Source organism: Synchiropus splendidus, chromosome 12, assembly GCF_027744825.2.
Source record: "Synchiropus splendidus isolate RoL2022-P1 chromosome 12, RoL_Sspl_1.0, whole genome shotgun sequence".
Taxonomy (NCBI): Eukaryota; Metazoa; Chordata; class Actinopteri; order Syngnathiformes; family Callionymidae; genus Synchiropus; species Synchiropus splendidus.
Genome location: NC_071345.1, coordinates 12,568,120 through 12,595,487, shown reverse-complemented (window position 1 = coordinate 12,595,487; position 27,368 = coordinate 12,568,120). Strand labels below are relative to the sequence as shown.

General features: G+C 42.0%; 1 protein-coding gene across 7 annotated transcripts; it reads right to left on the bottom strand.

The window, feature by feature from the left end:
* Positions 1-1,590: 1,590 nt before the first annotated feature.
* On the bottom strand, positions 1,591-26,495 carry map7d1a (MAP7 domain containing 1a). 7 transcript variants are annotated; one of them, XM_053881439.1, is made up of 19 exons: positions 26,202-26,495; positions 17,785-17,985; positions 14,235-14,303; positions 13,889-13,909; positions 11,388-11,551; positions 11,224-11,332; positions 9,940-10,044; positions 8,550-8,675; positions 8,333-8,478; positions 8,136-8,266; positions 7,827-8,068; positions 7,391-7,631; positions 7,121-7,301; positions 6,263-6,367; positions 5,433-5,483; positions 5,121-5,172; positions 4,113-4,158; positions 3,829-4,049; positions 1,591-2,256 (listed from the first exon to the last, which is right to left on the bottom strand). In XM_053881439.1, exons 1-19 carry the CDS (start codon positions 26,230-26,232, stop codon positions 2,246-2,248), a joined length of 2,253 nt encoding a protein of 750 aa, XP_053737414.1. In that variant the 5' UTR covers positions 26,233-26,495; the 3' UTR covers positions 1,591-2,245. The 7 variants fall into 7 exon arrangements, with proteins under 7 accessions (XP_053737414.1, XP_053737415.1, XP_053737419.1 ...); XM_053881440.1 differs by having other exon boundaries at positions 8,550-8,672; XM_053881444.1 differs by lacking the exon at positions 9,940-10,044.
* Positions 26,496-27,368: the final 873 nt, after the last annotated feature.

The following is a 27,368-nucleotide window of genomic DNA, read 5'->3' as shown; positions in this document are numbered from 1 at the left end:
CAAAGTCAGTGAACACAACTGCGCGTTTTAACATTTTTCATTCATAAAATAAGGTGAAAAAGGGTTTTCCCAACACTATTGTTTTGCTTTTGCGGCTCTGTCATGTTGGTCGATGCTCAAATTTATTCTCAAACAAGTCAAAAGAAGCCCATGCTTGGATGCTAGCAGCAACACACAGCAACACAGTGTTTCTTTTGGTTGTAAATAATCTTCTCACCATCAAAGAACTGTCACTCCTTTTCCTTTCCAACCCAAAAACCTTGTCACTACCTTACATGCCACTATGCTCTGCCCCTCAGACACCTCCCTAAAAATAGAGCCCTCTAATCCTCGAGTCCACCCGGAGAAGCACTGATCTCGTCGACGGACCACCACACAGAGGATTCTTTTTAAATCATTTAATCATTTTACTTGGCTGTCATTGCTTGCAAGTAAAAAGTAGTGACATTTCTGGTTTGAATCAGATTTCAGAAAGTTTTGAAGTCACCTTCGACACAAGCTGTGCGCCCTCTGGTGGACTAGACTGACTAGACAGACAAGCAGACATTATTTTACTTGCATATAACTCAGTATAATGTGCAGTTGGTGGCATTTGCTTTGGCCACATTTGTCTTTTATTATGACAATGTGTGCAGAGAATTTGACCAAATACCACATTTTGGCTTCCAGGCACAAGTGGAGCACAGCTCTGACATCAAGCAGGCGGTTCAGCAGGATTCACCTGCTGATTCTGAATTTCCACAGCTTGTTTCCACAGCGCATTAACTTTTCATTCTCACACCTGTCTGTGGTGTAGCTCTTTCTCAGTACACATGGTTCTGCGAGCGGTAATGAAGCTCAGTGTTCCCATGAGTGTGTGCAAAACAACCAGTTTCCCTTCTGAATAACAATTTTTTTAGCGACACGTCTACTGCAGAATACCATGAATGCATCAGACCGATCAATTCGTGAACAACCCATGTTGTTTGTTGTTTATTTATCTGTTATTTACTTCTATTATTATAGATGTTTGGTTATTTATTTATCATTCATTTGTCTTGTTGATTATTGCATGTTGTACTGAACCACTTTCCAAGTTGGTGGGATCCTTACTGACATTGGCAATAAAGCTTTCTGAAGTTTGTTTCTTGCCTCAGAGATTATAATGTACTTGCAACATTTTGTCTGCTTTATATGTCCTGGAGGCTGAGTAAAGTATCTTTGTTTAGAGTCAAGGTACATTATAATATGCTAATACTTGTGCCATCTTGCACAGTAGATGACCTTGAATTTGACTGGCTATTATTTAAGAAAAACATGCTAACAGGGTGATGGTCGATGAGGTGTCATGAAACAGTGTTGCATTTCCAGAGGCCACTAGATGGTGCTCTTGGTTTAGAAATGATACACCCATCACTGGCATCCACTGAAGTTATTATTGGTTTTTTTGTCCAGTGTCCATCGTCATGTCCTGTAGTAGCTGTTGCGAACCAACCATTTCAAGCTCTTGTGACATGCACGGCCAGATTCAGCCTCCCTTTGACAAAGAAGTTACATTTCAAAATGTAAAATCCATGATTACTTTTCAACAAATATTCAACAAAACCACAGTGGACTTTTTGTCTTTTATTAGACTTGAGATCCTCCCATCGACATAAAACACATTGATATCACGGCTTCCTTTCCGATGCGAATGTGAACCACAGAGTCCTGCTACATGTTAAACTCTAACTGCTCAATAGATCAGGAATTGATTTCTCAACTCGTCCTTCGTGGCACAATGGAACATTTTTTTTGTTGCATACAATCCAACATAGTAGGTTTTAAGTTATGGACATACAGTGTGTTTGCAGTTAGCAGGTTTTATTAGCGTTTCAACCTAGAATGGAAATTCTTCCTTTACAAAACAGTCTTTACACAGCAGGAAGCGAGCGACTCGGCTTCTACTCAGCAGAGGATCTGTAACCGACTCCCTTTTTATACACTTCTAAAGCCGCCTGACTGACTGCTCATTTACAATATTCACAGATGTACCCAGCCGTTAAATTACTACAACATGTTTTCGTAATAAGGTGCGTGAAGTCAGTGCCACAGCCGTCATCTGACGCACGGAATCGTGAGTCCGTCTCCCTTCCGAAGCGTGTGAGGGGCGAAGGGATGAAGGTCGCTGATTGGCACGGGTCACATGGCTTCCCCACGGCGACTGACGGTGCGACTGGCCGAGGTCAGCGGCCTCGGGCAGTGCACACTTCAACACTGGAGTTTGTTACAGGACCTCTGTAAAAGAGATGGATTAGTCTGTGATATGGGCCTAGTAAACTCCCCTCTACAAACTCTCAGTGACCTTCTTTAAAAAAAAAAAAAAAAAAGTCACCTCTGCCTAATTATTCCGGCTCATAAATATCTCCAGGCTCACGGTATCAAGTATCTACATGAGCAGAAACATGAGGCGACAGGTGAGCATGGCGCCACGACTGTTTGCGCTCGGCACTCTGGCCAGGAAGAGCTGGTGAAAGAATGTGGTGGTCACCTCAGCTATCCCTGGAATCTACGCTGGCCTGACGCCCGAGTCGGTGTGTATGATTAATTAACGCTGTCATCGGTATAAGGATACACAATATTTACGGCAGTCTTCCTTTCAAATGGTCTCTACCCCACTGAGTGGCCGTGGGTGGAACGCTGTAGCGACACCTCCAACCCACTGGGGGTCCTCAGTATAGAGTGATGCTTTGCTGTGGTGCTAGTTGACTAACGTGTCAGTGCCACTTTGGTTACTGTTACTGCTGTACACATTTCAGTCCTGTAAGTCAGTGGTCCCCAACCCCCAAGCCGGGGACCGGTAGCGGTCCGTGGATCAATTGGTACCGGGCCGCAAAAAGAAATAAATTGTTTTCGTTTTGTGTATTATCTGAGTCTGAAGGAGCTTTTATTTTTGAAAAGGCTTTTATTTTGAAAAATGACCAGCTTTTCTGGGTTAAGCTTCGGACACTTAAGAGCCAAAATGTAACCCACAAGGTCGCAAAATAAGTAGGAAACAGCCGTTTCTTTGCGAAGGGGAAAGGCTCAGTGAAGAGACAGGAGAAGTGCCTACGACTTTTCAAGAAGAAAAAAAATACCAGGAGTATTGAAATATGGGTTTATCGTCTACCGTCACTCCCAGATGGGACCGTCTCGTTGCAAAGAAACAAGCTCAGAGCTCCCATTGACTTAACTATATGGTGAGTTAAAATTTTCATGCACTTTATATTAGGTTTTGTGGTGTATCTGTATGCTATTTTGAAGACATGTTTAAACGTAACCATAGCGACCAGAGTCAGCGAGCATTAGGGCAGGACAAGGAGAGTTTGTGAATCTTAGTGGGCACACAAGCATGCAGGGGCCTTATGTTACGGTTCAAAGCGGCAACTTCATACACCCCGGGCCACGTTCCAATTGCCAAGCGTTGAACCAGTCTGCGGTGATACAACAGTTGGGACCACTGCTGTAAGTGACTTCATAGCTCTCTGTATTCCCTCGTAAACATCAAAGGACAGCACACACCAATGGTCAAGATTGTGGTCGGTAGATCACATTGTAAAGTAATATCACAGACTTGTATTATTTTGTGGGTGTGTACAAAGGTGAGAGAGTATAAAACTTAAAAGAGTTCAAATACAACCTGCTCTTGGTACACATTATTAGCCACATTCATGCTCGCAAATACACTAGCTAAATGCTCATGCTAGGGCAATATGCTAGGCATCCAACAACATTTCAAAAGCTTTTTATACAGATGAAATAACCTCAACAATATTAGGTAAAAAATAAACAGCGTGACATGTGAGACTTAAACAGGAAGAGGAGTTGTACCTGCAACATGTTGTGATTTCATGGCATTAGCTTTCTTCATGAAAGACTCCTCGCCGTCGTATTTGAGAATGGACTCATCAGAGTTGTCTCGGGCGCCGTTGTTTCCGTTGCCGTGATGCGCCAGGTGAATGATTTCTTCAAAGTGACCTGCCTCTCCTTTAGTGGAGAGACCATTTTCGTGTCTCACGGACTGGACGCCATTCACAGCCGGTGCAGGGGGGCTGCAGAACATAAACGCTCATGTGTAAAGACTGTAAAAAGATCACAGGGCTTAGTTGTTTTACCTTTCTTTAGCACTGCCGTCTCCATTTTCTGTCTTGTTGTTGATCTCTGCAGAGAGTGGGCAGATGTTAGTGGTTCATACAGACATCGATTCTCTTGCTTTGATCTCACTGTATTTAAGTTTGACAACGGCAGATGTTTACGCTGATTCTAAGCAGGTACATGAGATTTTGAATTGTAATACACATATATGAGTGTGTAGTGGTGATGGGCTGGTGAGGCTTCATGAAACAGTGACCTCATTTTTAGGTATCACTAGGTCACGCTCTTGGTTTAAAAATGGAATGGAATCCAAAGATTTGAGAGCAGTGCCACCTAGCGGACTCTTAAAAGGAGGACAAGTGTTTCATGAAGCCTCATAAGCCCATCACTAGTGAGTAGATTGATTTCTTGGGCTTGAAAATTGAATATTTTGTGGTTTTGTGCTGGTCTCACTATTTCTTTAATCAAAAGCATGTCAAAAAGTCAAGTTTTGACAAACAACCGATCATGTTTTATGACCTTCAGGAGCTTCACTTGATTCTTGTTTCACCATCTGGCTCTGGGGAGTCCAAAACATTAAGGCAGGAAACCAATGCCAAACACTCCTCGTGTGTCTTGTCTGTGTCATCCTTGACCGTGCTTGAGGATGCAGCTGTGGTGGAAACCAACCCCGATAATCACCACCAGACTTTGGCAACCATGCCCAGGACCTGACCACATCAGTGGCCGAATAACTGGCTTGTGCCACAGGCTGAAATTCTCTCAAATCTGATCGGTTTCATCTCCGAGCTTGTGACATGGAGTCACTGCGATGATTCACTGTAGTTATGGATATGAACAGTAAGACTGTGAACGGCTGCAGGCTGCTGCTTTGAGCCCAAACTTCCTGTCCAGACTTTCCGCTGCAGGGTTTGGAAGGACACAAAAGTGCAAATGTAGCTAGCCTTTGTTCAGTGAGGGAGTCTGACTGCAACGGTGTCACCATCAGAGAAATAACTGAATCCAACTTGTGTTTCAATAACTCCTACCTTTGCTGCTTTCTTTGTCATTGATCTGAGGAGGTGACGATTTTGGTTCTTTCTATAAGAAAAGACAGGAAAAACGTTCATTTAAAACATTGAAACACACTGAACTACTGTAATTACGTTTGACTAAACTGCACTGGTTATTAGCATTGAACAAAATGGTCCCTGGAAGACATAGAACCAATAAAATCAACTCAACTGTAAAGGTTGCACATCTGGCTTTTGTAGCCCGACAAGTGGTCAGAATGGTCATAATTCCCTTGTTACATTTAAATATAGAATGGCGCCATTTTTTGGAGCACATTTAGATGGTACCTTTTCCCCTCCATCTGTCTTGCGAGTCCTCTTCATGATCTCCTCCAGACGCTGGGGAAAGCAAGTAAACACCAGGTTTATTAAGGTTTAATAAAGGGTTGGTATTTAAAGCAACAGGAAAGAGGTGGGCTCGATAAGACTCGTGGAAGAGAGCATCTGAGGAAAATAAAATTGCAGCTGACCGCTATCAAGTCAACTTTACGACGGAAGATTATTCACAGACACTCGATTCATGACCTCGGCATCCATTTGTGGAATAAACCGTGCTTGATCTTCCATTCGGTTGAGGACACTAGAGAACATGGTGTTTTTGTTGGCTAGTCTCCACACCACTGTGCCGGCACAGGGATAAGCAGGAAATCAAAGTGAACAATGGTGGTAAATAACCACCTCAGCCAGACGCTGATGACAGCCACACAGCTGCTTGCTTATTGTCGGGTATAAATAACTTCACACATCCAGCTTTATTTAATTGCGACACGTACACCGATGATCCAGGATAAGCTAAAAACATGGCTGGCGTTAGTTTCAAGGACCCATCTTTGTCACAACAAAAGACAAATGAGGGCCAGAGTAGCTAAAAGAACTCAACTTTTGTACCAGACATTTAGTTTTTGTGGTTATACTCTTGGTTTTCATGAAGATTCAGGAAGACTGGTACAGTTTAATGATAAAAAAGTAGCTGAAGGTGGAAGATTAAAGATGTCTTCTGGCCTCTTGGCTACTTAGCTGAATGATATTCACTTCCAATCCCTCCCTAGTTGGCCCACTTAAGTGACATTTATCCTGAAACTGAGGCTCCCAGAGGAGGACAGATGTTTGGGGGCTACCTTCTTCCTCTCCAGCCTCTCCTGCTCCTCCTTCTGGAAGTGTTTCTCCCTCTCCAGTCGCTGCTTCTCCGCCTCCTCTTTGGCTTTGGCCTCAGCCTCTTCTTTCTGAAACACAGAGCCAACCACACTTTTAAATGGAGGGAAACAAAATCTCCACGCCAACAGAACGCGTCTTTTATGTAACAAGGGCGTGGTGACTGGCTGCAATTGCAGTTTACAACCGCAACAGGAGCTGCTATTTTCAACTTGACTCACAGGAGCAGGAGCCGTTTAGTGGATTTGCAATGCAGTTATGCAAGTGTCCACACGGGAGAGCCAGAGGGTAAAACGAAACGTCACAAGCCCAACCAGCACCAGACAGTCATCTACTCATAAATTGGATTCACCAACCTTAAATGTTTTCGGTCATTAATAGTCAAAAGCAAAATTTCACTGAACCGTAGATTAATTTGCTTTACTTCGCCAAAGCCATGCAATTTTTCAAATGTTCTTTCCCCCAAAATTCACCTCAATCTTTCTCGATGTTTCCTTCTAAATATTTTAAGATTTATTTGACGTTCAATCCCCAACTATGGAGCGATGTACCACGTGAAATTACGTTAATAATGGCAAGTGTCAGGACCTATTGACTGTTCAAAAACTCAACCTAAATTTAAACTTTTGGAAAATCATCGTTCAAAATAACAGTCATACAATTTGCAAATTCATCTTAAGGGTGAATCCAGACTTAAAATAAGTATTTTCTAACAAAAACCAGTTCTTCATGAAACATTACAGCAGTATATTTCTGCAATGATAAATTCCACTAGAGTGTGCCGCCTTGCGACACCATAACAACTGAAAAGTCTGAAGCCTAACCTGTTTCTGCAAACGCAGATTCTCCTCCTGTTCAGCTTTGGCTTTCTCTTCAGCCTCCTTTTCCTCCTGCAGGCGTTGAGCTTCATCTCTTCTCCGCTGCTCCTCGGCCATCGCTCGCGCCTCCTCCTCCCTTTGTCGTCTCTCCTCAGCCTCCCTGGCTAGCCGTTCCTCTTTCAAGACCCTTTGCAAAGTTGAAAATACGGTTTATGCAACCTTACCATTCATTTCTGTCAGTGCCAGTGTGTGTGAGACAAGTGTTAAAACTCTCACCTCTCCTTCTCCTCCTGTTCCCGACGCTCCTGCTCCTCCTTTTCTCTCTGCTCACGCGCCTGTCGCCTTTTCTCGGCCAGGATGCGAGCAGCCTCCTCTGGGTTGTTAGTTCCTGCCATGGGTTTCGTGGCAGGAGAGGGAGCAGCGGCCGGTGCTGACACAACCGGGTTACCGGGCTCTGGTGTTGAGGACGTTCTTGCCGGAGGAGGAGGTGTGGAGGCAGCCGGGACAACTGGAGAACCTAAAAGAGAACAACGGGTTGTACATTTTTTAAGGATAACTAGTTGTGAAGGCGTGGTATGTATGCAGTATAATGAACCGCGCTGAGAACTTTGATTCAAGATTAAACTCAGTGAACTCATTTTTTAGTCTTCAGAGCATAATCTGATTCCAAGTTACATAATCACTCCCTAAAATCCCGCCTCGCAGTGCTCACCTCTTCTCTCTGGGGTGGCAGATCGACGTGGTTCCTTCACCCTCTCCAGTGGGATAGGGGAGGCGGATGGTGGGCGGTGGTCTATCCTGGCAGGGGTTCTGGCTCTCTTGGGACGAGCTTTAGGTGTCGAGGGGCTGCCGCGATTCGACGGAGGCTTTGGAGAAGCAGCGGGGCTCGGCGATGCCGTCCTGCCTTTACGTGTTGCTGGAGATGAGGGTCGCTGCCTCGCTAAAGGACTGGGACTTAAGAATAGTCACAAGTCAGCATAAATTAGCGACAACATTTCAGTTGCTAAACAGTTGGCCTTACCTTAGATCAGGTCTGTGTCTCATACTGGGAAGAGACTGTCTCTTTTTTAGCACCTTCTCTTTAGAAAGAGCGCTCTTCTCTTTCTCGTTCTCTCGCTCCTTATCCTTTTTTTCTTTCTTGTTTTTATCCATCTGAAATGAAACAACATAGTTGCCGCCAACGTCCGATTTGAATCACTTGGATTCAGGCTAACTCACAGGTGTGGAGCTCCGTCTCTGGTGCCGCTGGGTGATGTCCGGAGTGCTGGACGTCACCCTCCAGCGGTCAGAGCAGCGGTGATGGGGCTGGTGGTTGCACAATGTCAGTGGGCTGGCCGACGCCGAACGAGGACAGAGAGGAGAGTCTGGAGAGAAGAAGATTAAGAGTGTATTATTTACAAAAATATGGGTTGAAGTTCAGGTAGGAACAACTTACGTCCATCTTTTCCGTTGTTGAGAACGCTGGCAGCGCTGCGGCTCCGGGCGAGGAAAGACAAGGTCGGGGTCATCAGCCTGTCCACTATACTGCTCTCCCATGGAGTCAGAGCGACACTACGAGCTGCTGAGAAATAAACACAAGTAAAGTTTACTGACGTTGAAGAGACACTCAGTTGGCAATGTGGAACCTTCAGTAAAATGCTTTAGAACCAACCACATCTAGTCAACAAGGGAGCCGTGACTGCAACACCAATGGCATATTTGCAACGAGTCTAGACAGTGAGGCAGCCATGTACTGCTGCGGCATACAGAACTCTAAGGTGCAATAATGAGTGAACCGGCTGCACTGTGAGGTACTTAATTTACGGTTGTTGTAACAGCTGAAATATTTATTATGCAACAGCTGCTCCAGTGAAGATGAATTTTAATGTGAAACACAGAGAGGACTCACATGAAGGGACACTAAGGTTTTGCCTTGCGTGAGTTGATATATGCAATGTTTTGTCGGCCTGGACTCTTGAGAGAAACAACCTCGAGCAGTGTGGTTTTGAATCAAACCCCTTCACCTTCTGAGCGAGCGTCTCAGAATCTGTCTGTTATGATCAATGTGGAGTATGACAATTCAGGAATTTGATTTCAACCCGCGTGTCCTGAAAACATATGTAGTACATGTGGGATTTTCAACATTGCATAGGGTAAAGAGCCATGGCATCCAAACGGCATTAGCTTCTGCTCGGCAAACCAACAGACAATGCTGCAAAGTAGGAAAATAGACATCAACTTTTATACCTTTTATTTGCTATAAAATACTTTTCCCATTTGCCTTGAATTTTATGAGGCCCCTTGAAAACCACTGGAGTAGGCAAGGCCACACTCACTAGCCTTGTGTTTGACATGTCGGATATGAAGAGTGAAGCAAGCACTAATAAAGAATAAAGCGGCCAGTGGGGGTCACTCAAGGGAAAACATTACTCATGTCTATTTCCCTTGTTGCTGTTCATCAGAATACATTATCTCTCTCTGAAAATGCTGACTCACTCTCCAGCTACACTGAACTGTGTAAAGACCTGAAACATGAAGCAGTGGATTATGATATTAAAATCACATTGATGCCAACGTTAAGTCGTGGATTAAAACAAAAGCTGAAATAATACATTAGAAGGACAAAACATCAGGAATGAAATGACCACATCACCAAAAAAAGACAAAGACAACGAAATAAAAAAAATTATCACACCACAAAACTTCATGCAGAAACCAAAGGACCCAAAATCCACCTTGGAGAAAAAAGAACTGGAAACAAAGAGATCACATTGACAACGATTCGATGGAGTGATGGGTACAGGTAAAGAGAGGGAGTGGGGGGTTCATTCCAAACGTAGCCTTACTTCTGCTGGGGGAGTTCCAGAGTGTGGCCGAGGACTTGGAGAGTCGGTTGTTTATGACAGAGTCCACGTGTTTGGGCAGGTTGACCGTTGACACTGAGCATCTGCCTGAGAAGCCAAGAGAGCGCCATACAGATGTTCACAGAGGTCACATGACTCAGGGGGAGGAGGGGCACCTCTGTGGCCTCGCGTGATGGCTCTAGTTCCACACAAGCATCCGGAAGCTTCTTGGTCATGGGAAGCTAATTCAGTCACATGTATTTGAGCTCAGGAAACATGTTTTTTTATCACCCATATAAAGTTTTTACTTGCTTATATTTGGCTTTCCTTTGACCAAACATTTCCTTAGAAATACTACATTTTTTGACCCTTTTGTGCGGCAAATAAACAGCTTATTTTGATACTTGCATACTTGAAAATAGATCATAAAATAAGGGAAACAATCTAGTCACAGACACAAATCCAAACAGTGCGTCATTGGTATTGCATTAAAATTAATATTTAGTTGGTACAAACTGTTTGGCAGTTTATTTCACAAGACAAATTCATGTAGTATAGCATCATCGAGACAGTCAGAATGGCGCTGCAGAACTGATCCAGGTACAGAAATGCACACAACAAATTAGGTCTGGAACTAACACTCATTACACAGTGTATTTAAAGCACTATAAAGTCTCTCTCAAAAATGTGTTGCCATTACCTTGGATAAAGCACAAACACACACTAAGCTTTATTCCCTTTAGCAGGCGGTCCGGTGAAAACTTAGGGCAGGGATTGGTTTGGATTATCCGGGATAACTAGGACATTGTCTTTGGACAAAAACAAGTTGTTTAATTCACCTTCAGTTAAGTCAGTGATTTGTAATGTATCCTAAATGATCCAAAAGTACAATTCTGAAAACTCCATGCTCAGACTACTTAGTTCTCTTACAGATTATCGACCCTTTTGAAACCAGTTGCTGTATGAAAAATGAGTGTGTTGCTGTTTGGAACAGATTTTCACCCAGCTTCACTTCTCTGCCAGCGTTTCCTCAAAAATCCGACTCACTTTCATTAGCAGACAGACTCAAGAGTGCGAAAGAAAGAAATGATTGATCCATGTGTGTCTAATTCCTCTGGCATATGGCAGATTATAAGACCCAGGGTGGAATTTGGGATTTCAAGGCAAATCCACAGAAGAGAAAATGAGCTAAACTGGCAACCTAGTTTAACTTCAGTAAACATGATATATATTTTTTCTCATGAAGGTCAGCAAGAAGGCGTTCATTTTTCATTATATGTCTCATACCTTTCTGGTTCGAATTTGGGCTGAGACCTCCAGCCCAGGACCATCTTTGCTGGCGTATCTCCGCCCACGTCTTTTTGCCCGAGCGGTGGATTGCTGCCTCGTATCGCTCCTGCAAAAACATAAATAAGTTTCACCCAGAAAACAAACCGCACCTTCCAACGTACCTTGTTCTTCTCTAGTTTCTGTTTCTGCCGCTCCTCCAAGGCCACTCTGCGCTTCTCCGCCTTGAGCCGCTGTTCCTCTAGCTTTCGCCGTCGCTCCTCCAGCTGCTGCTCCCTCAGCTGCCGAGCTTTCTCCTCCTTCTCCAGCCACTGGCTCTTTTTAGCCGCTGCAAAAAGAAGAGAGGCCCGGATTACTTTTGAAGGGCATAACGGGGGAGGAAAAAAAACATTCTGACTTTGATGTATAAACTTTGGCGAGTGGGACTGAAAGAGATTCTGTCGTTCCACTTGAACATAAAAGCTTCCTTTTTTCCACTGTCAATTCGATTAGTTGACTTTTACACTTGAGACTGAACGAGTCGAGGTAACCAGACACTTTCTATTCACACTAATCACTTCAGACTTCCATCAGCTGCAGTAACACAAACACGCTCTTCATGCCTGCAAGATGGCAAAGAGGGAAAATCCATTTTCCATCGAGGCTAAACTTTGGCATACTTCCTATCTTAAATGTAGCATAATCTCTCCCAAATGTTTCATGTCACCCCGATGTTTCAATCAGCCATGCGTGCTTGAAAAAAAGATGGCGTTTTAAAGGCTCCTGAAGGCATCTTCCACTCTCCTCTGACAATAATCGGTGCTGACAACAGCTCAGGAAGGCACATAAGAGAATCCATAAAACAAACATGAGCAGAAACTCCGGGTCACATCAAGTATTTATTCGGAATGACTGCAGAGAGACAAGGCAGCAGAGCTACAAAAGCGATCCTGATGAAACATCAGAGCATTTCCACCTAAAACACCCGCCAAGACAGCTATCGGCTATACGTTCTAAGCTGATATAGTAAACACACGATTTAGGAGGATTTCATCTCTTATCCAAGTCTGACTGAGAGTATCGGATCAGAACCATCTGGCACGACCTGGTGATCGCCCAATTAGACCGATCTGCTCTACTAAGTCTTCTGAGTGCCGTGGAACAGCTGGATTGGACCTCAGGGCTTCAATGGAATCACGAATGACACTCCAGTGTTGGAAATATTGAAAATGTAAAATTGAAAATATTGAACAATTGAAATGAGAATATTAAGACAAAAGTGGGCCAAATGTTAGCAGCGTCACACATATTTTCCAATTCACTGTAAAGTCGATCCCTATTGCCACCCGTTACAGGGTTTCCTTCTTCCATTGTATCTTGAAATCCAAATCATTCATCTTGTAATTATCTCAGTATTTATTTGATCTGTGAGATATTTCCTTTCTATCTAGAAATTACTCCACTCCAAATGTAATTTGTAGATGTTATTGATTTTTCTTTTCTCATTTTCCTTTAATTTATCCAGCATTTCAAGCATAAACTGTACTTTGACAAGTAATGGCTTTAACTGAAAATAATGAAAAATCACATTATTTGCATGTGCCTCTACATATCTATACATAATCTTTACATTTCCATTGCTTCACAATAAAAACCTTAAAATAAAATATATCTTTATATATATCTTAATATAATTATTTCCTGCATTTTTCTTCTTCATTAAGATATTTATAAGTTTATTCTTCAAGTAGCAAGCAATATTCCATCCAATGTTCCAGACATATTGTAAAGTTGACCAGGTGAAGCAATGTCTGCAAGTGCTGCAATGGAGGAGCAAAGTCCAGACTCTTGGCAGTGAAAACTGCTGTGTCACAGAAGCGTCCTCATCATTTCCAGTCAGTGTTGACTGGAAAAAAAAGGTATGCGTCATGATCAAAACTTTTAAAAAGACCTTCTCACATCCAAATCCAAACTTCAATTTACTCATTTGTTGTTTCTGCAGCATGAGACAGATCCACTGTTGCAATGAAATATCAGTTATGGGATGGTTTTAAGTAAGTATATTGTGGCCATGAAGAAAGTTAAAAATTCAATGTTATCTTTTTCGAAAAACAAAGTTTATTATGTGTGTATTTTCCCATTATATTAAACAGTAGTTTCGAGGCGTATATTTGATGTTTTTCTATAGCTTCTGTCTTATCATCACGGCTCTATTTATAACTTGATCCTTGAGTTAAGCCCTTGATGTTTTTGTTAGCACACTCGTTGGATTTGTAGAAGCAGCCTCTTCCCACTAAATTTGTACCATCATGGGATCCATTAAGTAAACACATACATCAACATAAAAAATGAAGTCTGGAAGATAAACTTGAAACCTTTTGCCAAGCTTCAACTGTTGGATGCACACTATGATGGGAGTATTTAGGATGTTTTTCAGACATTTGTGAAATACAAATGCATCAGACTTAAACATAGCCCTCTGGATATTTTGGTTTTGAAATAGAGAGATTGGAAGATTAAAATAATGTAGGAAATAGAAGTAAAAGATGAAATTAGATGTGAAAATATGATCCATGATAGGCTTGACGTGTTGACCGGTTCAATGATGAGAGCAGAGAAGGTGAGAGATAGTAAACAAGAGGAAGGTTTTTGACCATCACCACATGCACGTTGGAGACCAGCTTACCTTGTAGCTTGCCGAGCTCTTCTGCAGGGGGAGGATGTAAAAAGAAACAGGCAACGGTCAAACATGCAAAGCAGTGCTCCAGCAGTGCATAAGCAGGTGATAAAGGCAGCAGTGTTTCACATGTAAATCAAACACAATTGTGCTTGGGTTAGGCATCGCATCAAATAGCTGCTGTTAATATTGTGGACAAATATCTAAACAGTGTTCAGTTAGCATGCATTTCTGTGCTACTTATACAGCCAGCCCAACACAGCTAGTAACAGTTGAATAGACTCTTCTGCCCCGTCACTAGGGGGAGCAGTCATTCTTTGCTATAACTTCAGTCATGCTTCTTTTTTGAACTCACCCAAGTATTTGGCCTTCTCCTCCCTGCGCTCCCTCGCCAGCTGCTGCCTTTCTTCTGACTTTATTGTGTCTTCATTGGAGAGAGAAAACAGATACAACTCCTCAATGATTTTACCAGCATTATTTTTGCAAATACATGGATGGTATGTGATAGAAAATGTAGGGAAAAAGTGTTGTAAATAATGATCTCCATCAGAAGTGGAAAATGCAAACACAAAGGCACTTTTCGCTTTGATTGAACGATGCAGTGCGTTTTCAGGGTTATCAGCAAAATGCCCAAAAGTGTGGTTCAATTTAGAGATCCAGCTGTGTTTTGTTGGAGGCCAAGGTTTCAATAGACAAATTTGTAAAGTTCATTTAATGTCTAACCAATACACAGCCGGGGGGGTAATTACATTATACTTAGCATGTGCTATACACATCCTCAGGAATTGCATTATGACGAACCTACTCACAAACACAAATTCTTTCACATCCTTTAGCTACTGTTGGCTAACTGGCTACAAAGCCATCGTCTTGTGGATTGTACTTGTCAAACCACAGAGAAAACATTGACCATATCAAACCCACGTAGTGATCAGCCCAGACCAGAATTATTGTAGCGGTGGAGTTTACACATTTTCAACCAAAATTACTGCAAGAAATCAACATGAAAGCTGTTATATTATCAAGAATTATCTGTTGTGTCAAACTGGGAACAGAGAAAAGCATAAAATAAATCAAACAGAAGGCTCATAGGAGATGAAAATAGTTTCTCCTTTTTTATCCTTTAATTCAACTGTTCCAAAAGGGATGCGCTATAGTCACTGTCGGCAGGTGCTTAGCTTCAGAAATAAAACAAAAAGTAGGTGCCACTCTGAATTGCAGTGTAACTGTCTGAAGTTGTGTACTATTGAAAATCCCCACCTTTAAAATAATGAATTTGGATTTTGTGAAATCTTTCTGTCTTTTTATATTTAAATAGCACGAAGATGTAAGTTTGTGCTAGCTACCTACCTAAGGGCACTATTCATGTTTAATCACAGTATTGCCGGATAATCTGGCATCCTATCCAAAGGCCAAGTTGTATTCTAGCTCCCCAGTGATTTCAGGTAACCGTGACAGAAATTATGAACTGAATTAATTGTTGGGCAGTAATTCAGCCATATTCCTGACAAAAATAAACGTTAATCCAACATTTCAGAATAAAGCCAGCATAACACCCACTTAAAATTCAGTGTCCTGATTCTGGGAGTCATGTGCTAAGGTGTTGGATTTGACCTGACTCTTGTTCTATATTTGTTTTTACAATGGCTTCCCTCACTTCCACCAGACCAAGCACCAAGAACACGTTAAAGGGTTTTGGAACTGTAAGCTCCTTTACTCTCCCCTCCTTCTATATCCATTAATCCATTCACTGTGGTCTCTATTAACATGAGGTGATAAGATGACCCATCCCCCCCAAACTCTTAAAGGCTCGAATTCAATTCGTGTTTACGTTTATTGAGTGAAAGATTCTGAGGGAAAGGACCATTGTCGTCATCTTTCACTTCAGCCACAGGAACACTCAACATGTTCACAAAACCACTGGAGGCTAAGGTCAAAATTCTGAAGTCTGAACTTCAGAAGTTCAATTTTTAGTTAAACAGTGATGTGTTTTTATTTCAAAAAGTTTTTTTTGTTTAGACTGATAGATCTAGCTATTTGCTTCTGCCTGTTCTTCTACAGGGAGTTTGTTTGTCAGTAATGTTGACTTGGATGTATAAGAACATACACATACATCATGGTAAAAAAAATGAAGAACTGGAAAGGACTGGGAGAGCACAGACCTCCTCCAAGCAGCTCATATCCATCCACACAGTCATTTCCACACAGATGTATTGCTTTATATTCATTTTGTCCATCTGGCTAGAATGATTTTTTATCAAGAAAATACCATTGATCACATTAATGGTCAAATTCATATGAGCTTCAACCAGGGTTTTAGCTAGGAGGCGTCTGCAAAACTTGAAAAAATGGATGCCTGATTCGTGACCGTAGCCCAGGCCCATACGCCATCCTAGCTAAAAGCCTGGCTTCTCTGGAGTTAGGACATAGCTCAAGGCTAGATTGTGCATACTGGCATGACCTCAGATCAGGTAGCATTTCCATGGTAGACATACCATATCGTACCAAGTTTGTCTCACAAGCAATTTTCGATTGGTCAATTAAACACTACCGAAATCCCCTAAAAAGCATTCTTGTGTTGTGAAGGCAATGGCCATGCCACAGCAGGGACCTTCTTGTAGTGTAGCTGCGACGGCTCGCACAGCATCTAGACAATAATTTCTGAAAACCTATTTATTTTGCTGTGGGACAGACGACCGCTAAGCAAGATCATGATTAAATCTCCATGTCAGCGTACAAAACCCCAAACCATAATCTTGGGTAGGCCGTACTGGGTAGCAGCACTGGACACAATGGCAGAAAGTTGTTTTCAGTCGTGTCACTTTAAACAGTAACAGACGATAGCTTGGAAAACCCCAACAAACAAAGCTTTTCAAACCACAACATCTCTTGCTAATGGTCAGGAAAGAGCTTATTCCACTCGACATATTAAGAACCACAGTGATAGGACAGGAGTGGACAAGAAATGCTGCATTCAGCTGAACAAGTTCAAAAAAGGTTTGACACGCCTGACCCTCATTGCTGAAATTCTGCACACTTAGTGCTGCGGAAAAGTTGGAAAACATGCAATAATAACTCGGCTCATGAGGGCAGTCAGTATCACGACATTAACACTGCAATTCAATTATCAGTGCAGTCATGAAGAATCGCTTGCAAGTTTTCTCGAGTACACATTAGTCAGGTGCACTATGACAATGTCATAGTAATCTCCATTGCTGTTATTGCATTTAATCATCTAAAATATAAGCATCGGTATGACTGAGAGAATGCATCATTGGTGTGGAATAATATACAGACTGTTGCCCTCCATTCTTGTCCACGTGACTCCATGATTAATTTGTGAGTGAGTAACAAGCAGCAGCATATCACGCTTTCCATAAATATCAAAGTGGGTCAGGGTATGTTTTTCCCTTCTTGATGACGGAGGCGGTTTGGCTCTTATCACGTTTATGATTCTTCGGTCCACCTATGTGAATCCTCCATCAGATGTTTCACAAGTAATTATTGTCACATCTGAGGCCAGACATCTGGCAGAATGATGTAATGGGAAGTCGATGTCAAACATGTCACTTTGAGACACGTGTGGTCGACTGTGTTTACTAGTCTATGCTTGTTTAGACACTATAAAACGGAAATGTTTTTTACCTTACATATGTTTACACATGCATATTTACACACAGGAGCAGCCTTTATGTACACAATTGTCCAGCAGAACTGGAAATTATACATTCTACTGACATCAAATACTCCAAGAACAATAGCAGCACTGACCAAGCTTTCGTTAAAACCAGCTTCAGCACCAACAATAATAGATTCAGACACGGGTGTGAAAGCAATGGGTCTATTACTATCCCTCATACACTTAAATTTCTAGTGATCGGAATCACAAGAAGCCCACCACTTACCTCTCTTTGACCTGGGAACAGGTGATGAAGGTGATCCCGGGGACTGCGTGAGGATGTCTGGTTTTGCCGGCGACATGAACCTGCGGTCCGTTTCCGTCTTCACCGGTGACTCCGTTCTTTGGATATTCTCCATCTTTGGGGGGCTGCTACGCCCCTCTGGGTCAGGTCTCGGAGGGTTGGTGATCAGGTCCGATTGGGGAGCTAAAGTGAAACAGCGACAAACAGACACAGTCAGGGACGAGCTGGGAGGCGAAACTCAACCAGTTTGTTCTCATTCCTTTCACTGCTGGGCCAGTGAGGACTTCTGTGACGTCATCTTTCTCAGGAGAGCATATATCAAGTTTGCAGAGGAGTGGAATTTGTGACTCAAGAGATGGGTGCTTTTCAGACTGTTGACATTGATAAACCGAGAATTTCAACACAATGGGACAGAGCGCCACCTGAAAAGCAATCACCTCTGTATAATGCCTCTTTCAGTCGTCGAGCAACAGAAGATTGCACCATTTACACAACCAGATAATATGTTTCCAGACTGCTATCTGAGCTCAACCGCTCCTCTGCTCTTCAACTGGACCACGATCAACCCAATCACATAGCTACAGCTAAAAAAACAAATAGCTATCCTATTTTCTAACAACCTGAATGCTGAAGGTTTCTAGAACACACATACATACACACCATCAGGCCGCATCATATTGTTTTATCCACACAATGCTGGCAACAAAACAATAGAGCATATTGATCTGGTGTTAAACCGGTTAAGTGGACTAATTGGTAAGCGTATAGAGAATGCAAGAGGAATTTGAGGCTGGCACACTGATAGAGTAAAGGTCACTTTTGTTGACAGCTTTTGAAGCCAACTGTCCTTAAATTTGCAACGAATTTTGCTTTATTTAACATTCTGTGATTGACATGATGTCAAGCCTTGCGTAATAATTTATAGCTTAAATGGTTATTGAACTTGATCATGGTCAATTCCTCGTGTCAGACTCGTTTCAGACCTCGTTTCAGACATGCCTGTCTGAAAGAGTTCAAAATCTAATAGGAAACATTTGGACAAAATTTCTGTACACCACAACATTTCAATTTGACCCCAAACTTAAATATAATCCAAAAGGGATGAGCTATTGTCACTGTTGGCAGGTGCTTCGCTTCGGAAATAAAACGAAAAGTGGGTGTTTCTTGCCACTCCTTGTTGCAGTGTAACTGTCTCAAGCTGTGTACTATTGAAAATCCCTACCTTTGAAATAATGAATTTCAGTTTTGTGAAATCTTTCTAGTTTTTTTCTATTTAAATAGCACTAAGATATAAGTTTGTGCTTCTTACCTACATGAGGGCACGACTATCCATGTGTAATCACAGTATTGCTGGATCACTCTCTAATAAAATTAGAATTCAGATTTTTCCATGGTTCACATTTTGCTGGCTGTTTGAATTTGAATCTCCTACCCAGGCGATAGTTTGTTCTGACGGGCCAACAAAGACGCTCATGAAGGGGGCACTTGGCTTTGTCCACTTCGTCCCCCCTTATGTTCCCTTTTCAACTATAATGTCTCTTCGGCATAGTCTCAGGAGGTAAACGCTGGGGCAACAAGCTGTAAATTATACAGAGTTTGTGTTCACCAAAAGGCGAAGAAAACGGTAGGGGGCTGTCAGGGTGAACTTGGACGGCGGGCGGGCTTACTATACAAACACTGAACTATTGCACAACTCTTTTGCAGAGCACCAATCCGAAGGAAGACCAGTACTATACCGTACGATTTCAAAGAAAGTAGAAAGTTACAGATAAATCCTGAGGTTGATGAACATGTTTTAGCTGTACAACCTCAACAGTCTTTACTTTTACTGTCTTAGCCAAACGGAGCAAGTGTTTTCCAGAACAGACAGCTTTTCACCAGAAAAAAAAAGCCACCGCTATCAACGTCTGAGCTTCAATTTCAGGACAAAGCTTGCAAACATTTAGCAGATGAGCATGAAAAAGCCAGAAAAGCGTCAACATAAAATGAGCTTTTATCATGCGGAGAGATAGCAGCACCAAACACTGGAATTGTCCGAGCTCATCTGGGCACAAATAAAGGTTACGTCATTGGTCTGGGAAATGGAAGTAGTTGATGAGGACTTGGACCAAGCCCCAAAGGCGGCGAGGGTAGAGCGGCAGTCTATTATGGACGGATTCAGCTGCAAGACAAGACATTGTGTTTCCTCTGTCAAAGCATGCCACTATTAAACAAGCATTCCTTGGGCAGTGATGTGCTCTGACAGAGAGGGTCCATTGTTGTGGTCTGTGCTTGGCAACCGGACGACAGCCAAAACATTGCAGTGACACTGAGTGGGAGAGCAAAACACGGCGATAGTAAGTAGTGAGAGGATAATAAGAGACTGGAAACTGGTTGATGTTTTGGTTGGCCACAGGGGACCAAACTCGAGCATAGAGATGATAATTCTACATAACAATATTTTTTTGTTTACACGTCAAACAGCTACATTTCAAACACAGCATGATATAGACTCCAAACAGCAGACTCTTGTAGAAGCGTTTGAGTAGGCAGTACGCAGTAGTGCATGCAGAAGTACAAGAAACTTCTGTGCTGCTGACTTGTTACTTTCAATGCTTGCTCTAAAGATCAATCGATCAACACAATGAATATTTACAACAGCAACTTTTTACAAGTTTTTACTCAAACTCATCTCTAAATGTCTTGCAACCAACTCGGCGAGGATAAGGAGAAGGATACATCTTTAAGGCTTTAGAAATGCAGCTGCAATGTGCATTATATATTTTTGTCAACATATTTCAGAGACCCACTATCTTGTACGCACCATCGACTTGCAACAAAAATACACAGATTAATCAAAGTACATAAGTGAAATTAAAAAACAATTACAAGACAAAAAAGCGTGAAAGAAAATATTGACATGTTCAAATATTGCAATACTTGGTTAAAATTGTATTAGCATATTTGCTGAAATATTAATATAGTTTAATTAATATAATACTCACTTGTGTGATTTTGCCTTGGTATTTTAAGTCGGCTTGAGTGATATTTAATACAAAGACACTGGATATTCAGCTGGATTTGTGACGTGTTTTATACTAACATTTTTCTCCCGTTTATATTTCTTCTTGTACACTGGAGTCATTTTGTTGATTCTCAGAGTGATTTGCTCCTCTGTAGGAGTGCAAAATTTAACTGAAAGTCTAACTGGATTTCAGATTTCCCTCCTTAAAATGATGGTTCTTATTTCAATATATTGCGGAACTTACAGTATTGCAATATATATTGCAATGTATCATAGCGCCACTTGTGTATCTGGATACGCATCATTTCACAAGATACTTACCAGCCCTAATTCGACATCATACAAAAACGTACCTGCAGCCAATAACCATTATCAGATAAGCTCGTGTATTGGGATTTCTTTCAGAGAACTACTTTTGACAATGCAACAGATTAGATCAGTTAAAACTGTTTCACTGTTGAAATACTATACAGTGCATGTTTAGACAAGGGCCTCAGGACAAAATATGATGGAAAACAAACATGAAGGGATTGTATTGCTTCTGTTACACCTGAGGAAATGCAGTCACAAAGAATTGGCTGGCAGACTGGTGCAGATATCAATGTCATCTAAAGCATATGCAGTTTGGAGTGATAAGTATCAATTCAGGGATGCAGGGAAGCAAATAGCAATGAAATCTGAAACCCCTGGGAGAATACATATAGACAAAAAAAGGAAATGGCGGCAAAATGGAAATGACGGAAGACAGATCTATTTACAATCATCTGTCCCTCATCATGCACAGTGTGCATGATGACGATGAATTACTTCCAATGGAATCTCATGAAGTCTGGGAATATCTACCTCATTGTGCCTTCCATCATAATAACCCTGTGGGCTTAACTGAGGACATACATTGTGAACCATGTGACAAAACTGATTGTTTTAGAACTCACATAATCTAATCTATAATAATAATCTTTCTTTGCTCGAACTGGCTCTGATGTGTGATGCAATGACTGCATGCATCTAATGTGACAATATAAAGCAGGAAGTTATGTGGAAAATCTGGCCAGAGGAGCGTGTATCATCGACCAAACAGGACTGCACCACAGGATGTCCAAACCGTTTGTTGCTCCTTCAGGTCTGAAGCAGCTCACAACTGAGATCCAGAAACACTGAAAGATGTCAGTCATCAGATTAAAGTGCAGGATCACCTGAAGATATGGGCGCTCGTATGACTGCACAAACACGACGTGAGAGCGGAATAGCAGGTTGGGAATCAGCAGGCAACAGACAAACAACCGCTGCCACGTTTCAGTGTCGGATCGAACTCAAATAATTTAGAAGAATTAAAATGTGAAACAAGTTATGAGTCAGTTCGTCTGACACTTTTCCAATGTTTAGTTTGCAGGGTCAACATTCATCTTATACATCAAAATAATTGCATTGGGAGCATTGGGAGCTGCATCTCATTTGGAATTGGCATTGGGACTAATGAACTACCTCATCGTTTACCCCTTCTAACCCATCGCCCCTTCACCCTGTGGTGGCCTTCTGCCACAGAATAGAGTGATGTAAGCGGGCATGGGGGCCCAAACACACAGGAAGCTCAGAGTAAACAACAAGCTTGGACCTAGCTACCAGTTTCTCTTTTTTTAGTGCTCGAAGGACAGCAACATTTCCAGTAAATGTTGTATGCGAATGATGAAATAGAGATGGTCAAGCTAAGTGTTCACTGGTTGCTAGCATCTCAGGTCTGCAAAAAGAGATACGGGTCTTTGAAAAATGAATGTGGATTATTTGTGTTTACTTTTGAGTGTTGTTGCTGAAGCTTAGTGCAAGCTGACAAAGTGCAACACACACTGTAGCAGTGAAGGAGCTTTTTAAGACAGGGATCGTTCCCGTGGTGTTAATCATCCGGTGAATACTGATGTGCCTCTCACTGCCTCATCTTTCATCCCATCACCTGGCCGGGGCAGGGAACAATGTTCTTCATTCTTCAACTGCTGCGGTCTGCTGCACCGTCTTATATGCCAAAGCAACTGTGGCCGATCACAGAATCTGATATCTGAGTAGTCGGCAGCTCTCTGGAGAAACTACTTCGACTGTCGCCACGAATATTGAGCTGAGATGCGAATGGCAGGCCGGTGGGGCAGAGCGGATGACATCAGAGAACGATGGAAGGATTTCTGGGCCGCACAGGCTGCCATTCATAACTCGAAGCAGGATGCCGGCATGCCGACGAGTTGTCCCTGGCAACTTGCTAAACATCCCCGTCCAAGAATGAGGAAGGTGGAGTTGGAGAGATCTAATCCACCATACTTTCATTGTAAGGATTTTTAGACATCGAGTACTTAAAATAAGCTTCCAGAAAACACCAACATTAGAAAAGAAGAGATAGTTGCTGTTGAAAAGTATGATAGCCAGGAAAAAATAAATGAAAGAAAGAAAATGTCGGGCTCAAGTCTTGCCTAAAATAATGATGATTTATTCATTATTTGTGATGGAATGAAGACTCAGCTGTTCTAGGCGTGGAAGGAATGTAGTATTGTAGTTATTTACAATCTACTTTTAGGATTTATCATGATGGCAAAATATTCTTTAGTTATTGTCAAAACACCCAACCGACTATCATACCTCAAACTTATCATTAAGAGGATTTCAGTTCTGCCTCAGAATCACTGCAATTTCTATTATGGGTTTCACCATCACAGGCAACTCTGGGATGGATTACAGTACTAACATTTCTATTACAGATAACATGGAATAAAAACTGGCAGTTTCATAGAAAGCAGCCAGAATAACAGAGAAGGAGCACCACCATGCTCTTTAGCTGCTCTAACTGAGGTCTAATATTAGCCACATGTCCGGGTGAGTGGCCGTGGCAGACGACGAGTGCTCACAGTCGACACGTTTGAGGTATTTATAGCGATGGAGGAGGTTACAGGAGCCAAATCAAGAACGTCCTCCATTGCACCAGAATGAAGACGAGCTCTGACCGATTTAAAATTTGGGTCGCACCTCTGCAGCGTCAGTCTTCTTCCACTAACCGTCTTAATATTTGATTCATAGCTTTTACCACTTAGCAGCGCCACTACATTAGTCGGATTTACGACTGTAGTTTGTCTGCGTGTCATTGAAAGGACGTACTGGCATAGTGTGAATATTCACTCTCTGGCTTCTGTGCTGTGATCACTTACCACCATTGACTTCAGTCTGAAACTTTTACAGCACACTTAGCTTATAGACGTTAGCAAAGCACCAATGACAAGAATCAGAACCTCCCTATCTAGTGCACCATTGCAGGGATGCTCTAGGACAGATTTTGTGTGACTTGAAAAGTTGCAGGGAAATGAAATGGCCAAATGTTTAAATAATGCCTATTGAATGCAACTTAAATATTGTATTAAATACACATAATGGTGTAATGGCAGCTGGATTGTTTGTCTTAAACACAAACCCAATTGGACACGATCAACATGTAACTTAAAACAAACATGGACTCTGTCTGAATCGATCAATGCTCTCACAGCAGCACTTTCCTGGCAGAGAACTACAGAGACGGAAGGTTTGATCTTTGGTTAATGGAAACTCATCGGTCATTCTGGCTCTCCTAAGTGCGGCCCACCAAATTCCTGTATATCAGCTTGCAATGTTTGGGAATTGATTACTCGTGAATAAGCTAAGCTAACATCTTGAGTCGTCATTTTGAGGGTATGATGAAGTGCTTCTGCATGAGCTGGGAATAAAACACGCGTCCTAAGTTCAAACAACCATCAGTCGAGTGCTGGCACATCTTCAGTCAGCCTCTTTCTATTCTTGTCTCCAGAACCTTTAACAATTCAGAGGTCTTTTTCTACTTGGATGAATGAGCTTTGAACAAATCTGAACATGTAGGAAGAGGGAAGTCCCCCCTTACACTCCCAATACTGAGGTGATTGAAAGAATGAATTGAATGAGTCAGCAGAAGAATCACATTAATGTTGCACCACGCGTTTCTACCGTGAAATAGCATCTCAACAGCAGCTGACCATGTACTTGAAAGAAAACACAGATATCGAATAAATATATTGCATGAGTTCCCATGATCAGGGTGTAGCTTTTCTCCTTTTCTGCTTGATGTCGAGCCAAAACAAGCTGGACTCCCTTTATAAAGGCAAAGCCAGCAGGAAGGAAGTTTTCTGTTGTCAGAGTCACAAAAACAGAGCAGGCCATTTCTTTATCACAAAGGCAGTTAAATCACAATGCCAGCATTTTGTGCACAGATGGACAAAGTTAGAACAATTGAATACTGGCATATTTCCAACACAGTGCTGATATACTGACAGAAGTGCAGTACATGAGTGCGAGATTGCTGACCGGAGAAAATCTTTTGCTAACACATAATAAGACGCCACTACATTAGCATATCCAGAGCCGCCTCATTTGGGTAAATGTGATGAGTCTTACTTGTTGGCAGCACATGGGAGTTTAAGTAAAAACTGCTGCAGTGTGCTATGGGACTTGTCAATCACACAGGGGGTCAGAACAAAGTACAGCCCAAAGGGGATGGAGATTTATGATAGTTTCAGATGCCTCCATCTTGAACATAAATTTGACTGTAATAACTGTTTTTAAGCTTGCTGTTACAGCGTGTTAGGAGACTTGAGTTGTGTGTGGTGGGAGTGTTTTTTTCTAATGGTAATGCAATGGAACAATGTAGTCATTTTGAATATTTGGGTTGTTGAAGTTAGTGACGCTGCTATGTAAGGGTACCAAATTAATTGGAGATCCTTCTTCAATTATTTAAACTATCATTTTAGCATTCAACTAAATAAAAAAAACCCAAAGAGTCTTCAATTAAATGTGTTATTGTTCGTTCACTGCAAAAGGGCATCTCACCATCTCTCAACAATGAAGTCCTTTCAGTCAAGTGACGTGAAAAGAACAGTTCCATAACTTAGATGTTTGTTATGATGCCAGTTTAAAACCAGGATATTACAGCTATGAATTAAAGCGCGCAGCGGAGGGAGGTGGCAGAGAATTTTTGGGGAGCCTTCCTCCTACTTTGCTGCATCTCTGCACCAAACAGGCGTGGGACAAAACACAGATTACGAAGGCATCTGTTAGAAAAGAAAGCGAAGAAGCTAGAAAGGGACTTCATCCCATTGGTGGTGGGTTAAAGATAAGGAGGGGGATGGGGCTGCTGGGATTACCTCATCCGGCGCAAATTTTATTATTGTAACCCAGAGACCAGGGTGGTTTTGAATTGTATTTACCGTCAGCTCTGCCCACGTTTGTCCCTAAGAAACTGAGATTATGTCACAGTCGTACAATATACGCGGTTTGTATTATACACGAATTTACCGTTGTTTAACTGGTTTCACACCCTGTTTACATTTTGCTCTCCAGTCGTTCAATGAGAAGTGCTTACTTGTTGTTGCTGAGAGAATGTTTTCCTCCATTTCGGCGGCAATATCCTCCTTTTCTGTACACCTCTTTTGTTCATTCAAACATGGGAGTTTCGGGTACTTCCTCTCGTGCCTCCTCCGGTGGGAAAAAAAAAAAAAAAACTTCAAGTCACTCCCGAAAAGAACGCTCCAAAGCACGTATAAAAACGGTCTGTGCCAGTCGGCAGTCACAGATACAAGTGGTCGCTCTGAGATATCTCTCAACGTTGAGCCGCTGGAGTCGATCTGTGGGCTGCAGCGGAGGAAGTTTCTCTCCCCGGCTCTGCACAGCTGATGCGCAGCAAGTGGGGAAGCAGCCGGAATGGGCTCGCGCTCGGACCGTACCATTATAAAGAGGGGTCCGCTCCTCCTGCTGTCTGATAAAGAAACGCATTCCACACATCGTCAATCAAATTCTATTGTCATGTCTCATACATTTGATGAATCGGTATTCACGATAACACCCAAACTGTGGACCAAAATAATTATCTTACCTAAATACATAAAAGCCCGAATTTAAAATGGACGGTTCCAGCACGCATCTGAAACGTGGTGCAGTTCAAATTCAGCTCTCCACCAGTTCAGATGGTTTTTTTCCCCACTTATAAATGTCAATGAAAATGTTTATATATGTTTTAAGAGCAATGCATTACTATGTAATATGTTAGGAAGCAAACTGCGATAACTGATTTTTAAACTGAACTCAAATAAAACAGTGGAATGCATCTACATTTATCTTTTATTTCTACTCCTTTCTTTATTTATTAAGTGGAAACCTAAAACAAGAATTCTGTTTGACAAAAAAAAGAACATTGCGTTCCTTTTTTTTTTTTTACCTGTGCACTGCTGGTACAAACAACTTTTGACCCAAGAAACGTTATTAACACTTCATTTAATTAAACAATAAGGCTGAATCAGCAGTTTTCAGTTTATCTTAAACAAAGAAGACTAGCTAATCCAGTCAGTCAGGCGCTGTTTTAATCATGAAGGATGTTTGATATGTTAAATAAGTCACTCCACCCAAGTGTGATCACACTGATGTAGCAAGATGTTTCTCTGTCAACGAAATGCCCCACGACGCAATTAAAATCTGAATGGATTGTGGTTGCATAAGAGTTTCAAGGTATTTCCTCATGCACCACCTGTGGATT